Source organism: Lissotriton helveticus, chromosome 3_1 (assembly GCF_964261635.1).
Source record: "Lissotriton helveticus chromosome 3_1, aLisHel1.1, whole genome shotgun sequence".
Lineage (NCBI taxonomy): Eukaryota > Metazoa > Chordata > Amphibia > Caudata > Salamandridae > Lissotriton > Lissotriton helveticus.
Genome location: NC_136061.1, coordinates 971,770,098 through 971,792,218, shown reverse-complemented (window position 1 = coordinate 971,792,218; position 22,121 = coordinate 971,770,098). Strand labels below are relative to the sequence as shown.

General features: G+C 46.5%; 1 protein-coding gene across 8 annotated transcripts in view; it reads right to left on the bottom strand.

The window, feature by feature from the left end:
• The window catches only part of USP40 (ubiquitin specific peptidase 40), a 660,245-nt gene that overhangs the window by 474,043 nt on the left and 164,081 nt on the right, over nt 1-22,121 (bottom strand). For all 8 annotated transcript variants that reach the window (XM_078681394.1, XM_078681396.1, XM_078681399.1 and 5 more), the window contains exons 11-12: nt 19,608-19,715; nt 16,969-17,287 (exon numbers count right to left, since the gene is read on the bottom strand). In XM_078681394.1, coding sequence (XP_078537520.1) covers nt 16,969-17,287; nt 19,608-19,715 — 427 coding nt within the window. The remainder of the gene's footprint in view (nt 1-16,968; nt 17,288-19,607; nt 19,716-22,121) is intronic.

The following is a 22,121-nucleotide window of genomic DNA, read 5'->3' as shown; positions in this document are numbered from 1 at the left end:
GGTCCAAAGGTCAGCCAATCAGCATTGCTGCCCTGCCCTCACACTCCCCAGCAGAAGCTTCCTGCCTCAGATTTCCGGCCCCAAGTGAGAGACCTGGATAAATACCGAGACAATAGGTTCTGCCTGAGAAACGGGGAGGTGGGCGGGCGCATGTGAATCTATGAAAGATAATACTGGAGAACTATAGTGTACAGGTAAGTAACTAATTCCTTCTCCAGTATTACATCTTTCATAGATTCACATGCTTGTATCAGAGTAGTAAGTAGTAACCACAAAGCCTGCAGCGTTTCCAGGATAGAACCCAGAAGGAAGTTCTGCAGCTGAAATATCGTTAGAACATGATCTGAAAATACACAGGGCAGATAAGAATAGAAAACCATCTATAACAATATCAAATTCTACATATAGATATATATATATATATATATATATATATATCCATTGCATGGAGTATTAATAAAGAAAACAAAGAATACCTTATTGAAATAGACGTTTCAGAACAGCTTGCCCCACTGCCGTGTCCTCTTTCCACGCAGTGTCAAGACAGTAGTGCTTAGTAATGAATGCACACTCTTCCAAGTCGCTGCTCTGCAGATGTCAGGTAGAGACACTCCTGCAAATAAGGCTATCGATGTCGCCATCTTTCTTGTGGAATGAGCAGTCACTCTGGAATGAAGCGGCTTTCCAGCTTTTTCATGACACTTAATGATAGCCGATGATATCCATCTGGCGATACTCAGTCTAGACAGAGGGAGCCCTTTCCTCTGACCTTCAAATGCAATAAATAACTGTTTAGATTTGCGGAATGTTCTTGTTCGTTCGATGTAGAATTTCAAACATCTAGCGATGTCCAAAGAATGTAATGCTCTTTCCGCTTCAGATGAGGGATTGTTGAAGAAGGTAGGTAAAATAATTGGCTCATTCAAATGGAAAGAAGTAGGGACCTTGGGTATGAACGTAGGATTTGTCCGTAGTATAACCCTGTCCTGTCGAAATTGCAGAAAAGGCTCTTCCACTGAGAAGGCTTGAATTTCGCTAACTCTCCTCGTCGAGATTAGAGCTAGCAGCAGTGCTGTCTTCCAAGATAGGAATTGGAAGTCTGTCTTGTGTATAGGCTCAAATGGTCGCCTCATAAGCTGCGTCAAGACTGTATTCAGATGCCAGGGTACTGGCGGACGTAGAATGGGTGGAAAGGCTCTAAAGAGTCCTTTAACAAACTCCTTGATCAGTCTGTGAGACCAGAGGGACGGCTCACCTGGTATTCTCCTAAATCTTGAAATCGCCGCCAAATGCACCTTCAGTGAAGCATGAGACAGACCTGCCTTTGATAACGACAGCAGGTAAGGCAGAATACCTTCTGGGGGGTACCGTCAATGGATGTAGACTTTGACTGGTACACCAGTGACAGAAGCGTGTCCATTTGGCTGCGTATGTCTTGTTGGTTGACACAGCTCTGGATTGCGAAAGTATTTGTCTGCAGTCTTGTGGAATACTCAAGGCTTGAAATTCCCGCTTATGAGGTTCCATGCGGATAATTTTAGCGATGCTAGGTCCGGATGCAGAATTTGTCCGTTGCTCATTGATATGAGACTCTGGAATGTTGGGAATTGCACCTTGTTGCCTTTCGACATCTGCAGCAGATCTGAAAACCATGCCTGCATCGGCCAAGCTGGTACTATCAGAATGACATGACATGGCTCTGATCTCATTTTGCGAATCACTCGTGGTATTAAAGGAATTGGTGGGAACGTGTAAGCGAACATTCCCGTCCAGTCCATGTGAAACGCGTCTCCTTTGGAATCGCGCTGAGGGTACCTGGACGCAAACTGAACGCATTTCGAATTGTCCCGGGTTGTGAACAAATCGAACGTTGGTGTGCCCCATCTTTGGAATACTCTGCGAAGCTGAGTGTCGTTCAGTTCCCACTCGTGCAACACACTCGTCGTGCGACTGAGGCCATCTGCTCGTGTGTTGAGGATGCCCTGTATATGCTGCACATGAATAGAAATGTTGTGGTTTATCAGCCATTTCCAAATTCTTTGCGCCAGCGCAGAAAGTGGTTTGGATCTTGTTCCTCCTTGCTTCAGAAGATAAAACATAGTCGTGGTGCTGTCTGTCTGAATGAGCACCGACGAATTCTGTATTCTGGGCAGGAAAGCTTGAAGTCCCAGAAACACCGCTTTGAGCTCCAACATATTTATATGAAGCTGTGCTTCCCACTCTGACCAGTGGCCCTGGATCTCCAGCTCCTGGAGGTGCTCGCCCCATCCTTGCAACGAAGCATCCGTCGTCATCACGTATTTGTGATTCTGAGGTACAAAGTTGAGACCCTGATTCAAGTTCTTCTGAACCTTCCACCATGACATGGCCACCTTCATACGGTGAGTGATGGTAATCCGATCTTCGAAGGTTCCTTTGGATTGAACCCACTGCTCATCTAGATGTTCCTGCAAGGGTCTCATTTGAAGACGGCAGTTTGGAACCAGTGGGATGCAAGAGGACATCATCCCCAACAAGGATTTGTACATCCGCACAGAAGTGCACCTTTTTGTTTGAAGGGATGTTGCAAGGCTTATTATCTTTCTCATCCTTTCCTCGGAAGGGTATGCTTTTGTTTCCTTGGTGCATATCCAAGCCCCTAGGAATTGAATGCCCTGAGCTGGAATCAGTGAAGACTTTTCCAAGTTGGTCCTTAATCCTAACCGATGGAAAAGGCGGATGCAGCACTGAAGGGACCTTCTGGATCTTGTGAATGATGGACCTGTCACCAGCCAGTCGTCCAGATATGGGTAAATGCAATGCCCCTTCAATCTTAAGTGTGCCGCCACCGGGGCCATGCATTTGATAAACACCCTCGGGGCCGACTTGAGGCCAAATGGCAACACTTTGAATTGGAAATGGCGACTCTCCACTGCAAATCTTAGGTATTTCCTGTGCTTCCGATGGATTGGAACATGGAAGTATGCATCCATGAGGTCCAACGAAGCCATGAAGTCTTTCCTTCTTAACAGTAGGAGGATCTCCTGTAACGAGAGCATTCGGAAGGGAATTTTCTTTATATATTGATTCAGATCCCTTAAATTCAATACCTGTCTCCACTTCGTAGTTTGCTTCTTCTTGATGAGGAAGAAATGCGAATAGAAGCCTTTCCCTCGGTGTTGTTGAGGTACTTCCTCTATAGCCCCCTTCTGCAAAAGTGAATGGACCTCCTTTTGCAGTTCCTGACGATGTTGATGGTGTCTGAGCACCGGGGGATGATCTGGTGGTATTTGTATAAACTCCAGGGTATGGCCTTTGCTTATAACATCCAAAACCCATTTGTCCGATGTTATGGACATCCAATTGTCGAAGAAGAGAGACAGATAATGGTCGTTTTCCGGGATCTGCTGTGTGGGGAGCGCCAGCAGTAAATCATTGTCGCCTGTTAGATTGTTGATTCCTTCCTCTATTGGAAGACTTGCCTCTGGATTGCTGCTGGAAAGAGGAATTTGAAGGCCTATATTGATTGCCTGTATTGTATTGCTTATATCCCTGCTGGTTATAAGGCTGATATCTGTTGGATGGAAATGAAGATCTCTGATTAAAATGGCCCCTTGCGCCTCTTTTACGAAAGGACTGGAACCTTCCTTGCTGAAGTGATCCTAGCGCCCTAGCAGTGTCCGTATTTGACTTGATGCCCTGCAGCGCCTCATCAACATGTTTGCCAAAGAGATTTTCGCCATGGAAAGCCATGTCGACAATCTTCGCCTGTACCTCCGGACGGAATGATGTAGCCTTCAGCCAACCCTGTCTTCGGAGAGAAACTGCTCCTGCCATCTGTCTGAAGGCCATAGAAGAAACATCCATGGCAACATCAATGGATTCCGCGGCCGACTTTGCCCCATCACGGAAAATAGCAGCTGCTTCCTCTTTTTTATCCTCTGGGAGTGCAGCTATAAGGGGTGCCAAATCCGACCACATTTGCCTGTTAAAACGGCTAATCAAGGCCATCGCATTGGCCACCTTAATAGTGGAGGCTGCCATGACCGCAAACCTCTTCCCGGCTCCATCCATCCTCCATCCCTCTTTGTCTGGCGGCACCATAGAAGTAGCCACTGGGTTCTTAGAATTCCTCTGAGCTGCTTGTGTCACCACCGACTCCGGTCTCGGGTGACCTATCAGGCAGGTCGGAGAAGACTCTGGTGCTCTATACTTCTTTTCGATTCTAGGAACCGAAACTGCGATGGAGGCCGGCGTCTTCAAAATCTTTAGTCCCTCTTCCCACAGGTGAGGGATGATCGGGATTGAGCGAGCAGACTTTCTGGCGTCATCTTTAAAATCATATAAGAAACCTTCAGTTTCTTTGACCTCCATGTCCAGGTCCAATCTCTTGGCTGCTTTTTCCATAATGTCATGGAAACCTCCGATATCCTGTGGAGGAGAAGTGGTTGGCGGAGGAGTAGGTGAAGGATGAGACGGCAAAACGTATTCATGCCATTCCTGACATACCGTAGAATCTTGAAGGATTTCACCTTCCTCAGGTTGCTCGTCAGTGTCCGTTAGGTCATCCCTGATCGTGACCACTGGAGGTGACCTCACAGACTGTGTGTGAGGAGTAGAATGGGTTCTCGGAGGCTGTGTAGCAGGTGCCGGCGAGGATGTTATAGGCTTATTCGCCTCTGGGAAACGACGATAATAGTCGTTAATCATGAACCTCAGGTCAGAAACCAAAGCCGTAGGAATGGAGACTGACTCTTCTCGCGACTCCTCTCGCGACTCTTCCAGCTGCTCCTCTTCCTCAGCATAGTCACAAGTCTCCTGAAAGATTCATATCTTGCAGATTGAGACTGAACACCTCCTCATCGTCTGTGTCCTGGCTCTTTATTTTAAGTTGCGAAGGACTGTAGGCCACTCCAGACAACTCCTCTCCTTCTGAATCCTGCTCCAGCAAAGAAGATGGGGGTAGAGGTGAATTCTGCAGATTTGCTTATGGTCGCCGAACCTCTCGAAGACTGAAATGAGCGAAAGGATATCAAAGTCTTCGATTGCGGTGATTTGAACGCCTTTGCCGTTGAAATTACACTCGTCGACGACGGAGACGTCGTCGACGACGGAGACGTCGTCGACGAAGTCTTCATCGACGGAGCCGACGTCACTAAAGCCATCGTCGACGGGATCCCCGTCGACGGGGTCGTCGACTACTTCGACACCGATTTAGTCGTCGACGGTTTCGTCGTCGACGGTGTCGGTGTCGACGGTGTCGTCGACGATTTCTTCGTCGACGGTATGATCAAGCTCGTCGACGTAGTCGTCGTCGATACGGTCTTAGCTCCCGTCGTCGACGCAGCTGTCGTCGTCGAAATAGTCGTCGTCGACGGAGAGGTCGTCGACGGAGCTGTAGTCTTTGCCACAGATTTTACAGCAGAAACCAAGGAACTGGTCGATGGAGCAGACCCTGCCCCCTTCTGACCTGATGACTTCTTGATGGGAGTAGGGGGAAGAAAAGAGGCTTCCTTCACCTTAGATTTAGCCTTCTTAGACTCCACCATTTCCTCAGAATGTGAGGCCTTTCTCTTTTTAGGCGTTAAAGGAGCAGAGTCCTCACCAGAATCTGATGCGGCCTTCTTCTTCTGAAGCCACAACAGCAGACGAGCCTCTCTGTCCCTCAGAGTCTTAGCAGAGAAGGTTCTACAATATTTACAATCCTTAGCCACATGCTTTGGATGGAGACAGTATAAGCAATCCTTGTGAGGGTCTTCAGAGAAAAGCCTGGCCTTTCCACAGGATCTGCAAGGCCTGAAAAGCCTCTTTTTAGAGCTTTCAGCCATCATAAAAGAAATAGGTACACACAATACCTTAATCCAGAAGATTATACAGTTGAAAAACCAAAGGTCAATAGTTCACACTGGAAAAGCAAACTGAGCAGAGCTCAGGGAGACTCCTTTCTCACACGAAGGCGGTTGGAAATCTGAGGCAGGAAGCTTCTGCTGGGGAGTGTTAAGGCAGGGCAGCAATGCTGATTGGCGGACTTTTGGACCAAACAATGAGGAGGTCTGGTTACCAAATACTAAAGTCCCTAGGGGCTTTTCTATGCAGTTTTCTTCTGTATGATACTGCTTTGGTCATTCTGTTACCGTGAGACTCCCTCCATGACGACGGGGAAGATACAAGCATGTGAATCTGTGAAAGATGTAATACTGGAGAAGAGGGCTAGATTAGATCGCACATTAAAAGGCATAGATTACAGAGGCCATACAACAGTTTAAGAGTGGGAAAAACCCAGGACCCAATGGGCTTCTTCCAGAGTTTTTTAAAGTCTTGGTAATAAACTGTGTGAGCCCCTCTTACATATGTATTATGACACCCAAACCACCGGCTGTCGAAACACACAGAAGGCTGTGCTTCCTATAGGACCATTTCCTTGCTAAATCTGGAGGTAAAAATACTCGTAGGTGTTGGCCAACCACCTATCTTAATACTTGGAAAGTGCTAAAAGATGCCTAATTTTTTTTAGAACGGACTTCTTAGCCTTAAGAAATTTTGCTCTATGTTTTTTAATGAAATTTTAACAAATCCATTTAAAAAATGAGTATTTTAAGTTTGTTTATACGTACCATATGTAGATGATTGCAATGGTTTTAATTAACTGAGCAATAAAAGAATTACTTACTTACTATATTGAGTAGGTGACATTTTGATTACTCTGGACCAATCGGAGTTTATTATTTACAACAAGGGGTGGTGATGGACAGAGTCTCTGAATTAAGCAGAATACTCTCACCCAGTCAAGAGATCAAGGCTAGATCCAACACCGTTTTTTAGCTCATTGCACCATCCCAGTTTCAGAACCTGGTTGTATGCAAATTAGTCTGTCCCTGGCCCAGTGCATCATGGGAACAGGGCAGACCAGACTACAAAAGCCAATTCTTACACTGGGAAGGAAACAAGCTTCCGGGGACCGGTTTCTGGCATTTCAGCCGTCTTCGGCCCGGCTTGCTTGAATCCTGATGGTGCAATGAGCAAGGGACTCACATCTGAGTATACCCTTCCACGCTTAGGGTGGACAAAATTATTTACAACAAGGGGTGGTGATGGACAGAGTCTCTGAATTAAGCAGAATACTCTCACCCAGTCAAGAGATCAGGGCTAGATCCAACACCGTTTTTTAGCTCATTGCACCATCCCAGTTTCAGAACCTGGCTGTATGCAAATTAGTCTGTCCCTGGCCCAGTGCATCATGGGAACAGGGCAGACCACACTACAAAAGCCAATTCTTACACTGGGAAGGAAACAAGCTTCCGGGGACTGGTTTCTGGCATTTCAGCCGTCTTCGGCCCGGCTTGCTTGAATCCTGATGGTGCAATGAGCAAGGGACTCACATCTGAGTATACCCTTCCACGATTAGGGTGGACACATTTTTTTACAACAAGGGGTGGTGATGGACAGAGTCTCTGAATTAAGCAGAATACTCTCACCCAGTCAAGAGATCAGGGCTAGATCCAACACCGTTTTTTAGCTCATTGCACCATCCCAGTTTCAGAACCTGGCTGTATGCAAATTAGTCTGTCCCTGGCCCAGTGCATCATGGGAACAGGGCAGACCAGACTACAAAAGCCAATTCTTACACTGGGAAGGAAACAAGCTTCCGGGGACCGGTTTCTGGCATTTCAGCCGTCTTCGGCCCGGCTTGCTTGAATCCTGATGGTGCAATGAGCAAGGGACTCACATCTGAGTATACCCTTCCACGCTTAGGGTGGACAAAATTATTTACAACGAAGGGTGGTGATGGACAGAGTCTCTGAATTAAGCAGAATACTCTCACCCAGTCAAGAGATCAGGGCTAGATCCAACACCGTTTTTTAGCTCATTGCACCATCCCAGGTTCAGAACCTGGCTGTATGCAAATTAGTCTGTCCCTGGCCCAGTGCATCATGGGAACAGGGCAGACCAGACTACAAAAGCCAATTCTTACACTGGGAAGGAAACAAGCTTCCGGGGACCGGTTTCTGGCATTTCAGCCGTCTTCGGCCCGGCTTGCTTGAATCCTGATGGTGCAATGAGCAAGGGACTCACATCTGAGTATACCCCTCCACGCTTAGGGTGGACCAAATTATTTACAACAAGGGGTGGTGATGGACAGAGTCTCTGAATTAAGCAGAATACTCTCACCCAGTCAAGAGATCAGGGCTAGATCCAACACCGTTTTTTAGCTCATTGCACCATCCCAGTTTCAGAACCTGGCTGTATGCAAATTAGTCTGTCCCTGGCCCAGTGCATCATGGGAACAGGGCAGACCAGACTACAAAAGCCAATTCTTACACTGGGAAGGAAACAAGCTTCCGGGGACCGGTTTCTGGCATTTCAGCCGTCTTCGGCCCGGCTTGCTTGAATCCTGATGGTGCAATGAGCAAGGGACTCACATCTGAGTATACCCTTCCACGCTTAGGGTGGACAAAATTATTTACAACAAGGGGTGGTGATGGACAGAGTCTCTGAATTAAGCAGAATACTCTCACCCAGTCAAGAGATAAGGGCTAGATCCAACACCGTTTTTTAGCTCATTGCACCATCCCAGTTTCAGAACCTGGCTGTATGCAAATTAGTCTGTCCCTGGCCCAGTGCATCATGGGAACAGGGCAGACCAGACTACAAAAGCCAATTCTTACACTGGGAAGGAAACAAGCTTCCGGGGACCGGTTTCTGGCATTTCAGCCGTCTTCGGCCCGGCTTGCTTGAATCCTGATGGTGCAATGAGCAAGGGACTCACATCTGAGTATACCCTTCCACGCTTAGGGTGGACAAAATTATTTACAACAAGGGGTGGTGATGGACAGAGTATCTGAATTAAGCAGAAAACTCTCACCCAGTCAAGAGATCAGGGCTAGATCCAACACCGTTTTTTAGCTCATTGCACCATCCCAGTTTCAGAACCTGGCTGTATGCACTGATGCACTGGGCCAGGGACAGACTAATTTGCATATAGCCAGGTTCTGAACTGGGATGGTGCAGTGAGCTAAAAAACGGTGATGGATCAAGCCCTGATCTGTTGACTGGGTAGGAGTGTTCTGATTAACTCAGATACTCTGTCCATCACCACCCTTTTTGAAATAATTTTGGCCACCATGAGTGTGGAAGGGTATGCTCAGACATGAGTCCCTTGCTCACTGCACCATCAGGATTCAAGCAAGCCGGGCCGAAGACGGCTGTAATGCCAGAAACCGGTCCCCGGAAGCTTGTTTCCTTTCCAGTGAAGAATTGGCTTGGTAGTTTGGTCTGCCCTGTTCCCATGATGCACTGGGCCAGGGACAGACTAATTTGCATATAGCCAGGTTCTGAACTGGGATGGTGCAGTGAGCTAAAAAACGGTGATGGATCAAGCCCTGATCTGTTGACTGGGTAGGAGTGTTCTGATTAACTCAGATACTCTGTCCATCACCACCCTTTTTGAAATAATTTTGGCCACCATGAGTGTGGAAGGGTATGCTCAGACATGAGTCCCTTGCTCACTGCACCATCAGGATTCAAGCAAGCCGGGCCGAAGACGGCTGTAATGCCAGAAACCGGTCCCCGGAAGCTTGTTTCCTTTCCAGTGAAGAATTGGCTTGGTAGTTTGGTCTGCCCTGTTCCCATGATGCACTGGGCCAGGGACAGACTAATTTGCATATAGCCAGGTTCTGAACTGGGATGGTGCAGTGAGCTAAAAAACGGTGATGGATCAAGCCCTGATCTGTTGACTGGGTAGGAGTGTTCTGATTAACTCAGATACTCTGTCCATCACCACCCCTTTTTGAAATTATTTTGGCCACCAAGAGTGTGGAAGGGTATGCTCAGACATGAGTCCCTTGCTCACTGCACCATCAGGATTCAAGCAAGCCGGGCCGAAGACGGCTGTAATGCCAGAAACCGGTCCCCGGAAGCTTGTTTCCTTTCCAGTGAAGAATTGGCTTGGTAGTTTGGTCTGCCCTGTTCCCATGATGCACTGGGCCAGGGACAGACTAATTTGCATATAGCCAGGTTCTGAACTGGGATGGTGCAGTGAGCTAAAAAACGGTGATGGATCAAGCCCTGATCTGTTGACTAGGAAGGAGTGTTCTGATTAACTCAGATACTCTGTCCATCACCACCCCTTTTTGAAATTATTTTGGCCACCATGAGTGTGGAAGGGTATGCTCAGACATGAGTCCCTTGCTCACTGCACCATCAGGATTCAAGCAAGCCGGGCCGAAGATGGCTGTAATGCCAGAAACCGGTCCTCGGAAGCTTGTTTCCTTTCCAGTGAAGAATTGGCTTGGTAGTTTGGGCTGCCCTGTTCCCATGATGCACTGGGCCAGGGACAGACTAATTTGCATATAGCCAGGTTCAGAACTGGGATGGTGCAGTGAGCTAAAAAACGGTGATGGATCAAGCCCTGATCTGTTGACTGGGTAGGAGTGTTCTGATTAACTCAGATACTCTGTCCATCACCACCCCTTTTTGAAATTATTTTGGCCACCATGAGTGTGGAAGGGTATGCTCAGACATGAGTCCCTTGCTCACTGCACCATCAGGATTCAAGCAAGCTGGGCCGAAGACGGCTGTAATGCCAGAAACCGGTCCCCGGAAGCTTGTTTCCTTTCCAGTGAAGAATTGGCTTGGTAGTTTGGTCTGCCCTGTTCCCATGATGCACTGGGCCAGGGACAGACTAATTTGCATATAGCCAGGTTCTGAACTGGGATGGTGCAGTGAGCTAAAAAACGGTGATGGATCAAGCCCTGATCTGTTGACTGGGTAGGAGTGTTCTGATTAACTCAGATACTCTGTACATCACCACCCCTTTTTGAAACCAATCTGAGTTTATGCCACACAGAGCCACACAACAATCTTCGGCACCGATAAGGCATACTTGAGCAAGGTAGCACCCTCCAGTTGAATCTCCCTAGATGGCAAAAAAGGCATTTGATTCACTTGAGTGGCCCTACCGGATGTTGGTGCTCAAACAAATGGTATTCAAACCACAGTTTACTGCATGGGTCAAGCTACTATATACAGCACCACTGGCTAGAGTGCGAGTTGATGAGGTTGTGAAGGGGAATTAGACAGGGATGCCCACTATCTCCCCTGCTGTTTACCCTAGCTGTCGAGCCGTTAGCAGAATCGATGAAGAAAGATGTACTACGAAGGGGTACGAGATGGGACTCAGGTTGGGAAAACATGATCTCCCTTTATGTGGACAACATATCACTGTATGTGGCGGATTACAAGCACTCCATTTTCAACGCACTGGAAATGTTAAATATATTTGCAATAGACTCTGGGATTAACATGAACTGGCACAAGTCGGTGGTATATTCACCCACGGGTTGATGTTCCCCAGAAGGCTAGGGATGCCTGCTGCAGTGGTTAATTTGGGGTTCAAGTATCTGGGTATTTTTATAACCAGGGTCCCCAAAGACTTCATATATCACAATGTGGAGCGGCTCCTCACCCAATACAAAACAGATGTGACCCAGTGGAGGAAGATGCAACTATCCTTGTTGGGAAGGGCGGCATTCTAGAAAATGATATTTCAGCCTACATGTCTTTATGTCCAACAAAACATGACGTAGAGGGTCCAACAGGCTTCATTGCAAGCAGTGCAGAAGGTCTGTTGTGAGAAGAGGACCCCCCCTAGGATTACATTGCCCACCCTAATTCATGTTCCTTATGAGGGAGGTAATACCCTGCTCAATCTTAAACTGTACTACTAGGCAGCAGAACTATCGGTGAATAATGACTGAGAATTCGCCAGGCAGCAAGATCCGTCCCTCATGGTAGATAGAATATTACCTCAACTGGGATAACAGAGGATCTTATATAGCCAGGATATCGCACACAGACATCAGAACCCCACAGCGACAGTGGTCCAGATATGGAAAGGTGTGATGAGGGAAATGGGTTGGAAGGGGGAAGTTACCCTGGAAACTCCCTAATGGGACTCAAACTAATTAATAGACCTAAAAAGACTGGAAGGTTAGGGACACTAGGATCGGATAGGTATATCTAAAATAGAAGACCTCTGGGTGGCACAGGGAATGCTATTGTTTGAGCAACTTCAGGTGCTGTATGAGTTGGCGGATTCCCAGAGCCTGAAATACATTCAGGTAAAACATGCCCGATGGGATACACCACACTAAGGGTAGAAATGGCTGACGAAATCAGCATGCATTTTCATAAATTTATAAGACGTTGATTCGGAACTGCTTGCAAGCCCTGGAAAGCTTACAAGGCAGGTGGGAACAGGCCCTGGGTTTAATTGAGGAGTCAGATTGGGAAGAAGCATACAAATACCCATAGAGAGGTCGCAATTAGAGCGGAATTCTACCTAATACAACTCAAGTTACTCCGTCGTGCATATTAGTCATCCCCCCCACTCCTCCCCCCCCCCCAACGATTAGTGCAGAAATGGGACCCAGATTTACAATGTGGGAGTATCCGAGATTTCTTTCTGGCAAGGCATACATGGATACCCGGAGTGGGTGGCAAGACAACCAGCCGGTTAATCCAACCGTGCAGGTAATATGTGCAAGAATTATGTCATAGAATATAGGGAGAGCAGACAATACCCCAGTACTACCTTCTGTTTTGTAATATAGCATTAATGGTGGCCAGAAGGGACATTACACAATTGTGGGGAAACAGTACTGTATCCCGGACAACTCAGTATGCTTGGAACATGGATTGGTACACGTTAGTAGAAAAAACTGTATACCAAGCATGTGGGTGAAATTTGACAACACATAGGGCCCATGGAAGGAAGCACGGGCTCTAGAGATATTAAGTAGGGGTCGCCTTATAACGCTGCTGGAGGGGCCAGGCATACCACAACACATACTCAGCCTATGCCGGAGGGGTCCTGATATGGATTCGAGTGAGCGTACCCTTCCAACTAGTTGGTAAATTTTTGGACCCGGAGTGCAGATATGTAGATGTGTGGGTAAGCCTGGCGGGCAGGGATCGAACCATAATCATTATCTATGCCCCAAAAACAGATTAAAGTGCCTTCCTAGAAGGCCTGTCGAAACCCTTGGTATCATACTTAACTCATTCGTCCATAATTGGGGGGGGGGGGCTTTAACTGCATAGCAGATACCCAGAGGGAATGATCAAACCCTCCGCTGCGCAACTTTCAGACTATTCGCACGGCCCACGCATTTGGGGGCTGGCAACATCACTGGTGGCTCATCGACTCCTGGAGATGGCTGCACCCACAAGAAAGGGATTGCTTTTTCTCTGGTCTTCATGAAGTCCACATCTGTCTTGACGCATTGCTCTGAAGCCCGGACATCCACAGTTTAGTATATACAGTGGAATATCTAGCCTGCACTATATCAGACAATAACCCTGTTTTACGCCTAAATTGGTCCCAAACTGAACCCTCTATCACTAACTGGAGGCTAAAACCGAAGTCCTTCGAGGACCAGGTATTTCGTGAAATGATTAGAGATTAAAATACTTTTCATTTATATCAGATCTATTTAAATGCCACCCAAAAAAGAACTTGCATTCCTCATCAAAGGGTTACTGGATATTAACCTAGACAAACCTGCAGACAGTGCTTTGCTGGACTTACTACTAACATCCGCAACCAAAATAGTCCTCCCCAACTGGAAAAACACACACAAAGCTTCCTTTAACAGCTGGGTCTCACAAATTAGAGGTGCAGACAATATCCCCAACACTCACCATGGAAGACTCCCTCTAAACCCATTTGGGATACCTTGGACAACTACTTTGCGTCCAACAAACTAACCTCAACACTTATATATAACCCTCCTTGACACCTAAAACTTACTATCGACCACCCTTACTCACCTCATGTTTAATACCACAGACATACGTCTCTTCATTTGCCCTCAACAAATAACGCAGAGGTTCAACTGTACTTAAGCCTTGGCGAAAACTGAGTTCAATGCCCCCCAGAATATACAAATCTTTTATACAACAATCTGGCTTAACTTATTCTAGACATAAAAGGCTCTGCTTAATTATAACTCAACATATTAAGCTCTAAGATACTGTCCTCGTTACCAATGGGCCTTTCTATCTTTCACATCTATAGCCTAGTTCCAACTACAATCAAGTATTCTTCATTGACCCACTGCTGTCTCTACGGTTTTTTATATGTACCAGACCAAGAAATTTCCCATACTATGCTAGGCCATCTCTAAGAACTGTATCTGAATATTCATCCCTCCCTCCCAAACTGCTTTTACCCCTCCTTTTCATTTCACTTTGTAGAAGCCTTCACTTTCTGTATGTGAAATGTTATATTATGATCATATGATTCACTCTAGTCTTATGTTTTAGCTTAACATTATGATATGTTTTGTTTTAGGTTTTTTATGGGTTGTGTTGAGTCTAGGTTTGTATTTTTATTACTCATGCAAAATCTGTAAAAGATCATGAAATTAAAAAATACTTCAGTGTTTTGCAATCAAAGCTGGAACGCCCTCTTCGCCCCAATTAGAGTGGGATACCTTTAAGGCGGTTCTCCATTGTTAATGCCTAGCTGAGCCAAAGGGAATTAGACACACCCTCCTGGTAGACGTTACAACTGCTGAGCAAGTCCTAGGAGATGTAAAAATCCAGAGACCAGGGCACACCGAATTACAACCTGCTCTCTTTGAGGCAAGAGAGACGGTAGCAGGCAGATGGAACAGCTTCAGTGCTTTGACTTTAAGCAGTATATGGATCGGACGCGCGTTGAGTGAGACATATCAGGTTCCCTTCTGGCCTGGCAAGCTAACCCGACCAAAAGTGGCTCGCCTATAGTGGAAATAGCAGTCAGGGGTGGGGACAGACTATACTCCCAGGTGGGGATTAATGACCTCGTTCCCCAATATTACACGGCTATGTACAAAAATGACACAATTAGGACATTACAGTGACACAGGCATTGCTTTGGGCACTGTGCCTTTTACGACCTGAGTTGGAGGAGGCAGAGGAGTTGGGCGGTGATATCCCATCACAAGTGATTAAGGGTGCCGGCAACAAGACCAGAGGGTCCGATGGCTTCCCAGTTCGATCCCTCCGTTCCTATGTGGAGTTTTGGAAAACTTTTATCGCTCTCAGTGGCAGGCCGAGTAGCATTTTTGAAGATAGAGGCCCTTCCCCATCTCCTCTATTTTTACAGCACACTCCCGGTATCGGTACCGCTAGCAATATTAGGGACCTGGATTCTTTCATTACTATCTTTCAATGAGGTGCAGGCTGTAGGCGAGTCGCATTGTCGGCGCTGCAGCACTCTACGGTGACTGGAGAGATGGCCCCGGACTTTGAGGGGTATTATGTGGCAGCCCAACTTCACTGGTTAAACAACTGGTTGGTGAGCAGACGTGGCCTGACTTGGGCTCCTGGCTCATTTGTACAGACACTTTCTGACAACTTTAGGGTATTGCTGAGAGTGAGACGATCCGCTCACAATGATACCCTGGAGTTTCGGTGATGGCTAGGTGCTGGAACAGGTGCTTGAACAAAGCATTTAGTAACGTAGCATACTCTCTTGAACTAACTCTCTGTCTACTGTAACGACTGACCCATGGAGGGCGCTGGGGGATCTTGACATTTGGACTGAAGAAGGGGCGACAAAGGTGGGGGACCTCCTACGAGACTCGGAGCTGCTTCCTTCTGAGGAGTTCTGGGTGGAATTCGATCTGCTGCAGAGACATTTTCTCCTACACAGGACACTCACATTGGTGCTAAGAAAACATTGGGGCACTGACTCCTCCAAGCCCCGCTCATTACAGTGCTGTCAATATGTAGTAACCTCTGCTGGTACCAAAAAGGCAGTTTCATGCCTCTATGGAGCGCTACGTGAGGACTTTCTACAACCGCTAGAACACGTGAAATCACAATGGGAGGAGGACCTGGTAGTCCCTATTACTACCAAAGACTGGGACAGTTTCCTAAGGAGGACACTGAAAGTCTCCAGGAATGCACACTTTAAGTTAATCAATTATTATGTCCTTCACAGGTCACACCTCACCCCGGAGAGAATAGGTGGATATTTTCACCTGGCTCATGCGGCCTGTCCTAGATGCTGGAGGAGCTCATATCCTACACGTTCCAGTCCTTCCCCTCACTGCACACATTTTGGGAGGAGGTCATAACTACTATTGAGGCAGTTATTGAGAAGGACATTCCTTGCTCCCCTGGCCACTGTCTCCTGGGATGGTTACCCCACACGTCCAAAACTAAAGTCAGAAGTAAGTTTTAAGACTTGGCATTTACCCTAGCCAAGCGTGAGATCGCAAGAAACTGGGAGTCATCAGAGAGGCCTAGAAAACTAACATGGCGAAAAGAAATGGAGAAATGGACGGGCTGCGGAGGGAAGGTTACTCCTGAGAGAAGCCAGAAGTGGGTTGGGAACAATAGACGCAGCCCGTGCGTGGGACGCCCTAGTGGGTGGCTTTGCCACCCCAGAGCCTGGTACCCCCATGGTTTCTCTAGCAAGATCACCAAGATTAACTTAGGGGTGAGATGTGTTGCACCCTTATGTCTATTTCGAACACCTTATGGCGCCAACCAGCCCTTGACATCAGAGATCACACTCACTACCACGCCCCGCCCCTTGGAGCACTTAGCTGCTATGCTCTCATTTACTGACTGTGTAATGTTGAACTGACTCTTTAGGGGGAGAAGAGTGGAAGTTGTTTGCAATTGTCTGTGCTCAGGTGCGAAACTCTATTACAGTCCTACCAGTACCTTTCTACAATATGTATGCACATTATGATAAAGGAGTTCATAGTTTGCACGCAAAAAAAACCACACAGGGATTTGCAGCATGTGGACAAATAGCCTGCGCACCAGGAACTAATGTGATGTGTTGCCAATCAGCTTGAGCGCGAATACTTTCAGTACAGCAACCATGAGCCACTGGATAGGACACAGGAGAGCCTGCAGTGCTGCATCCTTTAGAAAACATTGCACACTAGCCTAACAGAGGAAACCTGGCAGCTGCAGAGTCCTTACCTTCAAGAGGCCTTTGCAACTGTGACTGGCGATAGAACAGCATGTATGCACTCTCCTTGCCCTGGAACTGTTTCTTGATATCCTCCTCCGTAATTGGTTGCACGGAAGAGTCATTGAAGTCGAACCACTGACTGGAGCTGTCCCTCAGCTGCTCTGGCACACTCCCAAGATCCGGCTGGAGGTGGAGGCTTGGGGTCGCATTTGTCACTTCTGCCACTGGAGCATTTTCTTTAAGTGGAAGGGTCTGGTCTGATGGGCAAAGGCTGACTCTGTTCCCATCCGAAGTTAAAAGGAACAATGAGGGATGATCCTGTAGGAACTGCAATAAACAAGTTACTAGTAAAATACAAACAGAGTATCTCCACGTCCTTGTTTAAATGAGTTGGGATGTCCAGTTCAGGGAGAATACATGCTATACTAGACCTCAAAACATGGGTATGGGTATCATGATGTGTTTTAAATTTCGTACAAAAGGGGGTGGTGATGGACGGAGCATCTGAATCAATCAAACACTCACACCCAGTCAAAAGATCTGGGTTTAATCCATCACCGTTGTTTAGCCCACTCTGCCACCCCAGGTCAGACATGGCTATATGCAAATCAGTCTGACCCTGTGACTCATGGGAACAGTCCAGCCCGAACTGCCAAGCCATGTCTTCCCTGGACCGGAAACAAGCTTCCGAGGACCGGTTTCTGGCATTCCAGCCGTCTTCAGCCCGGCTTGCTTGAATCCAGTGGCAAAGTGAGCAAGTGACTCACGTCTGAGCATACCCTGCCACACTTATGGCGGCCAAAAGTGGTACAAAAAGGGGTGGTGATGGACGGAGCATCTGAATCAATCCAACACTCACACCCAGTCAAAAGATCTGGGTTTAATCCATCACCGTTCTTTAGCCCACTCTGCCACCCCTGGTCAGACATGGCTATATGCAAATCAGTCTGACCCTGTGCCTCATGGGAACAGTCCAGCCCGAACTGCCAAGCCATGTCTTCCCTGGACCGGAAACAAGCTTCCGAGGACCGGTTTCTGGCATCCTTATGGCGGCCAAAAGTGGTACAAAAGGGGGTGGTGATGGACGGAGCATCTGAATCAATCAAACACTCGCACCCAGTCAAAAGATCTGGGTTTCCGGTCCAGGGAAGACATGGCTTGGCAGTTCGGGCTGGACTGTTCCCATGAGGCACAGGGTCAGACTGATTTGCATATAGCCATGTCTGAACTGGGTGGCAGAGTGGGCTTAAGAACGGTGATGGATTAAACCCAGATCTTTTGACTGGGTGTGAGTGTTTGATTGATTCAGATGCTCCGTCCATCACCACCCCCTTTTATACCGCTTTTGGCCGCCATAAGTGTGGCAGGGTATGCTCAGACGTGAGTCCCTTGCTCACTTTGCCACTGGATTCAAGCAAGCCGGGCTGAAGACAGCTGGAATGCCAGAAACCGGTCCTCGGAAGCTTGTTTCCGGTCCAGGGAAGACATTGCTTGGCAGTTCGGGCTGGACTGTTCCCATGAGGCACAGGGTCAGACTGATTTGCCTTTAGCCATGTCTGAACTGGGGTGGCAGAGTGGGCTAAAGAACGGTGATGGATTAAACCCAGATCTTTTGACTGGGTGTGAGTATTTGATTGATTCAGATGCTCCGTCCCTCACCACCCCCTTTTGTACCGTGTTTTAAATTTCAGCCTGGATCAGGAGGTACCGGCAGGTTAAAGGCTATCTGGGGGCTTCTGTGGGAATGTTAACTTATTTGTGTTTAAAATATTCATAAATCTGACCTCATCATCCAAAGGATCGCAGAGCTACACAACCTGATCAAAGTAGTGTTAACGCATTGTAACAAATCCAAAACGGTGCATGACAGAAGTCAGAATAGCCTTATTTTTGGTATTAGGTTTACACTATATTAATTGTCATTATCTTAGATTGGATTGGCCACCTGTATTAAAACCTCAAGCAATTGCTCAATTTAGACACCCAGTGACTGAGGGGTGCTGACTGGACATTCGCCATAAACTGGGGATGTACCTGTGTAACTATGTTTTGGGACCTGGCTAGATCAGAAAACATTATTATTGCAAATATGCTGTTTTCAGACCTACTCACACATGCCACTTTCCTGCTCCTGTGTACTTTAAGCTGTCTGCAATCAAACCTAAAGCAATGCAATTCCCTTAGGTTTCACTGCAGACCGCAATCCTGAGATTTCCATTACCATGCTACCTAGCTATGTAGCCCATCATAAACGCTCTAAGCTACTCTTCCAGGTAGCAGTTTTAGAATTATTGTGCCAGCTGGACACTGTCTGTTCTCTGAGAAAGCACTCCCTGCTTTCACCCTTTTCTATTTATCCATGAATAATCTACAAGTATAAAAGTTTAATAATTTACATTCTTTCGGTCAGTTGTATGAAGCTTCGCCTAATCTGGCCAGGATTATAGGGATTTTCTCTTCCATGCTAGGCTGTTTTTTCTTTTAAGTACGAATGTTAATCTGTGTTTGTGCATGAAGAGAAATGTTTTATCAAGGTATAGACCTCCTTAATAAAAATGGATGGTTACTCCCTAGAAATTAAGTTTAAGAAACAGAAGGGAGCCCATTTTACAAATTCGCTACGGCAGGAGATTGCTTATATACATACCTTTCGGATTGCCCCATGCCGCTTACGATAGAGCTTATTCCAGGATGTACCTTTTTCCAGTAGCAGCTTCTGCCCAAGGTGGTCAATGGATATACTAGATGATTCCTCCTGGGGGAGAGACAAGCGCCATGTGAGAGCTCAAGAGGAGGGCATCGAGAAAAGATGAGGAGGGGAAAGTAGTGAGATGTTATGACTTCTTAGAAAACAAAGAAGTGAGAGAAAAGGACAATATTCTCCAAAACCTTCATTTAAGAGCCAAGTCGCAAAGAGTAGGGTTATGAGGGCTGAGAGATGAGACACCACAAAGAACTCACTCAAGACTGAAAGAAAGAGTCAAGTGCAAGGCTGCCAGGTATGTGCTAGATAAGTTAGAGAGAAAGAAAAGGAAATGGCTTCTGTTCATGTTCATGAGGTGTTAACAGACACACTAAAGAGTCACAAACTACATAGTCTGCCACAAAAAGTAAAAGGGCAGGAATTATTTGTAGAAGACACAAAGCACAACGGAGGAGGCTGTATGGTGACTGGTTGCAAAATAAAATAAATGATATAAATGCACAGAGTGTAGAGAGACAAGCACTGCAAATGTCTGACATCCAATGTTGTGAGTAGTTTATTTGGGAGAGTTAAAGTTGTGTTATGTGCTCGTCTAAACAACTTGCATGGTGTAGGGGCCATGCTGCATGACTGCCAACACCCTGCAGTTAAAAAAAAAATTAGGCTGTAACCATTCTCTAGCTGCAGTCAATCCATTGTGGATTATAATGTATGGCAGGGTTTCATTGCTTTCTTAAGGATTAGTCTTCTGGCAGACAAAAAGCACCCGACTACAGCTTTACATTAGATTCATCAAAAGTGATATTTTTGTGAACCACAGACACTTTTAAAAAGACCGGTATTAAATAAGGATAAATACAAATCATCCGAAGTCATGCATCTTTGATAACATCATCATTACTAATGGATTAAACATTTTAATGCAGGCTGGTTTTTGCATAGACAAAAAGTGCTAGTCTGGAAAAGAGGGACATTCCCTTCAGAGATGCAAAGCAGGCTCCAATGGGATAATCCACGTCGCCAGAAGTGAAGACACCCAAGGCATAAAAGATTGTAGTTCACTTCAAATTTTTAGATCTGTTATGAAAACAACAGGTAGTGAGGCAGTTATCCACCACATGATATTTCTAGCTAACAATCAGCACCTAACCAATGGATCCCTGTCTAAATGGAGTAGAAGCCAGAAGAAGGTACCGCTTCTATCCAGCTTGCATAAGAAGACGGGGTTTTTAGCCTACGTTTCAAATTACTGACAACAGACAGGTATTCCATAACCTAGACTCAAAAACAGAAAAGGCAGGCCCCCACCTGTTTCATAAAAAATTCAGCACATAGACCTCAGGATTTTGGGATGTTGTAATCCTTTAAAAAGTTGAAAAGAGACTGGGTCAGGTGAAAATATCATCCTACACCACAAGGGGCAAATTGTAGGTACTATTTCACTGAAAGTCAGCACAAATCCTTATGGGAGGTGCAGCAGTGACAGAGGAGGTAAAATACTTCTTCAACACAGGAGGTCAGCCACCTGCTTTGGCCTACTAAGACTCCTGCGTAAAATCCTTCCCCTGCTACCTTTTCATGCAAGACAGATAATGATCCAGGGTCTGATCCTATCTCATCTGGACTTCGCGAACGCCCTATACCTAGGTGCACCCCAGACAACCCTAAACAAGCTATAGATCATTCAAAACTGTGCAGCCAGAACTCTTCTCCAGAATCCCTCGCCGACTCCCGGTCAAACCCAGACTGAAGGGCCTCCATTGGCTCAGAGTGAGGGAAAGGGTCGAATTTAAAGCAATGTGCATCGCTCACCGAGTCTTCTGGGGAACAGGCGCTATCATTAACCAATCTCTGATAACCGCCTATCATCCAAACAGACAGCTCAGATCCAGATCGTCCTTCCTGGCCGTGATACCTAGGGTCAAGAGAGCCAGGTGGAGAGGCCGCTCGTTCTCCCACAACTCGGCCAGGCTCTGGAACTCCCTCCCCCTCCAACTCAGATCAGAGCCTAAAATACTCACCTTCGTAAACTCCTAAAAACCCTGCTTTTTAACGAACCAGAATAGCTTGAACTGTTTTCGTTGTAAGCGTGATGTCTGCAGCGATAGGACGCCTGAGGGTAGCTACTGCACTTTATAAATGGTCTTTTCATTTCATTTCATTTCCTTTCATTATCACTGATCACCACAGAAGGCAGTGAACAGAACAAGAAATGGGCAAACTGTGCATTCTTTGAATCATAAATAAATGACTTCATCCACATAAGCAGCTGCTGCAACTTCCACTACAGAATCTGTACTGGCCTTTTTTTGAGATGAAAGATTCAGTTAGCATGAGGTGCCAGCAAACGTGTACTCACTCCAGGGACACACAACTTTCCCTTAAGAAACGGTGGGACACAGTGAAGTACACTTTCCGGATTACATTAAAATGAATATTGCAGCAGGATTTTTACGT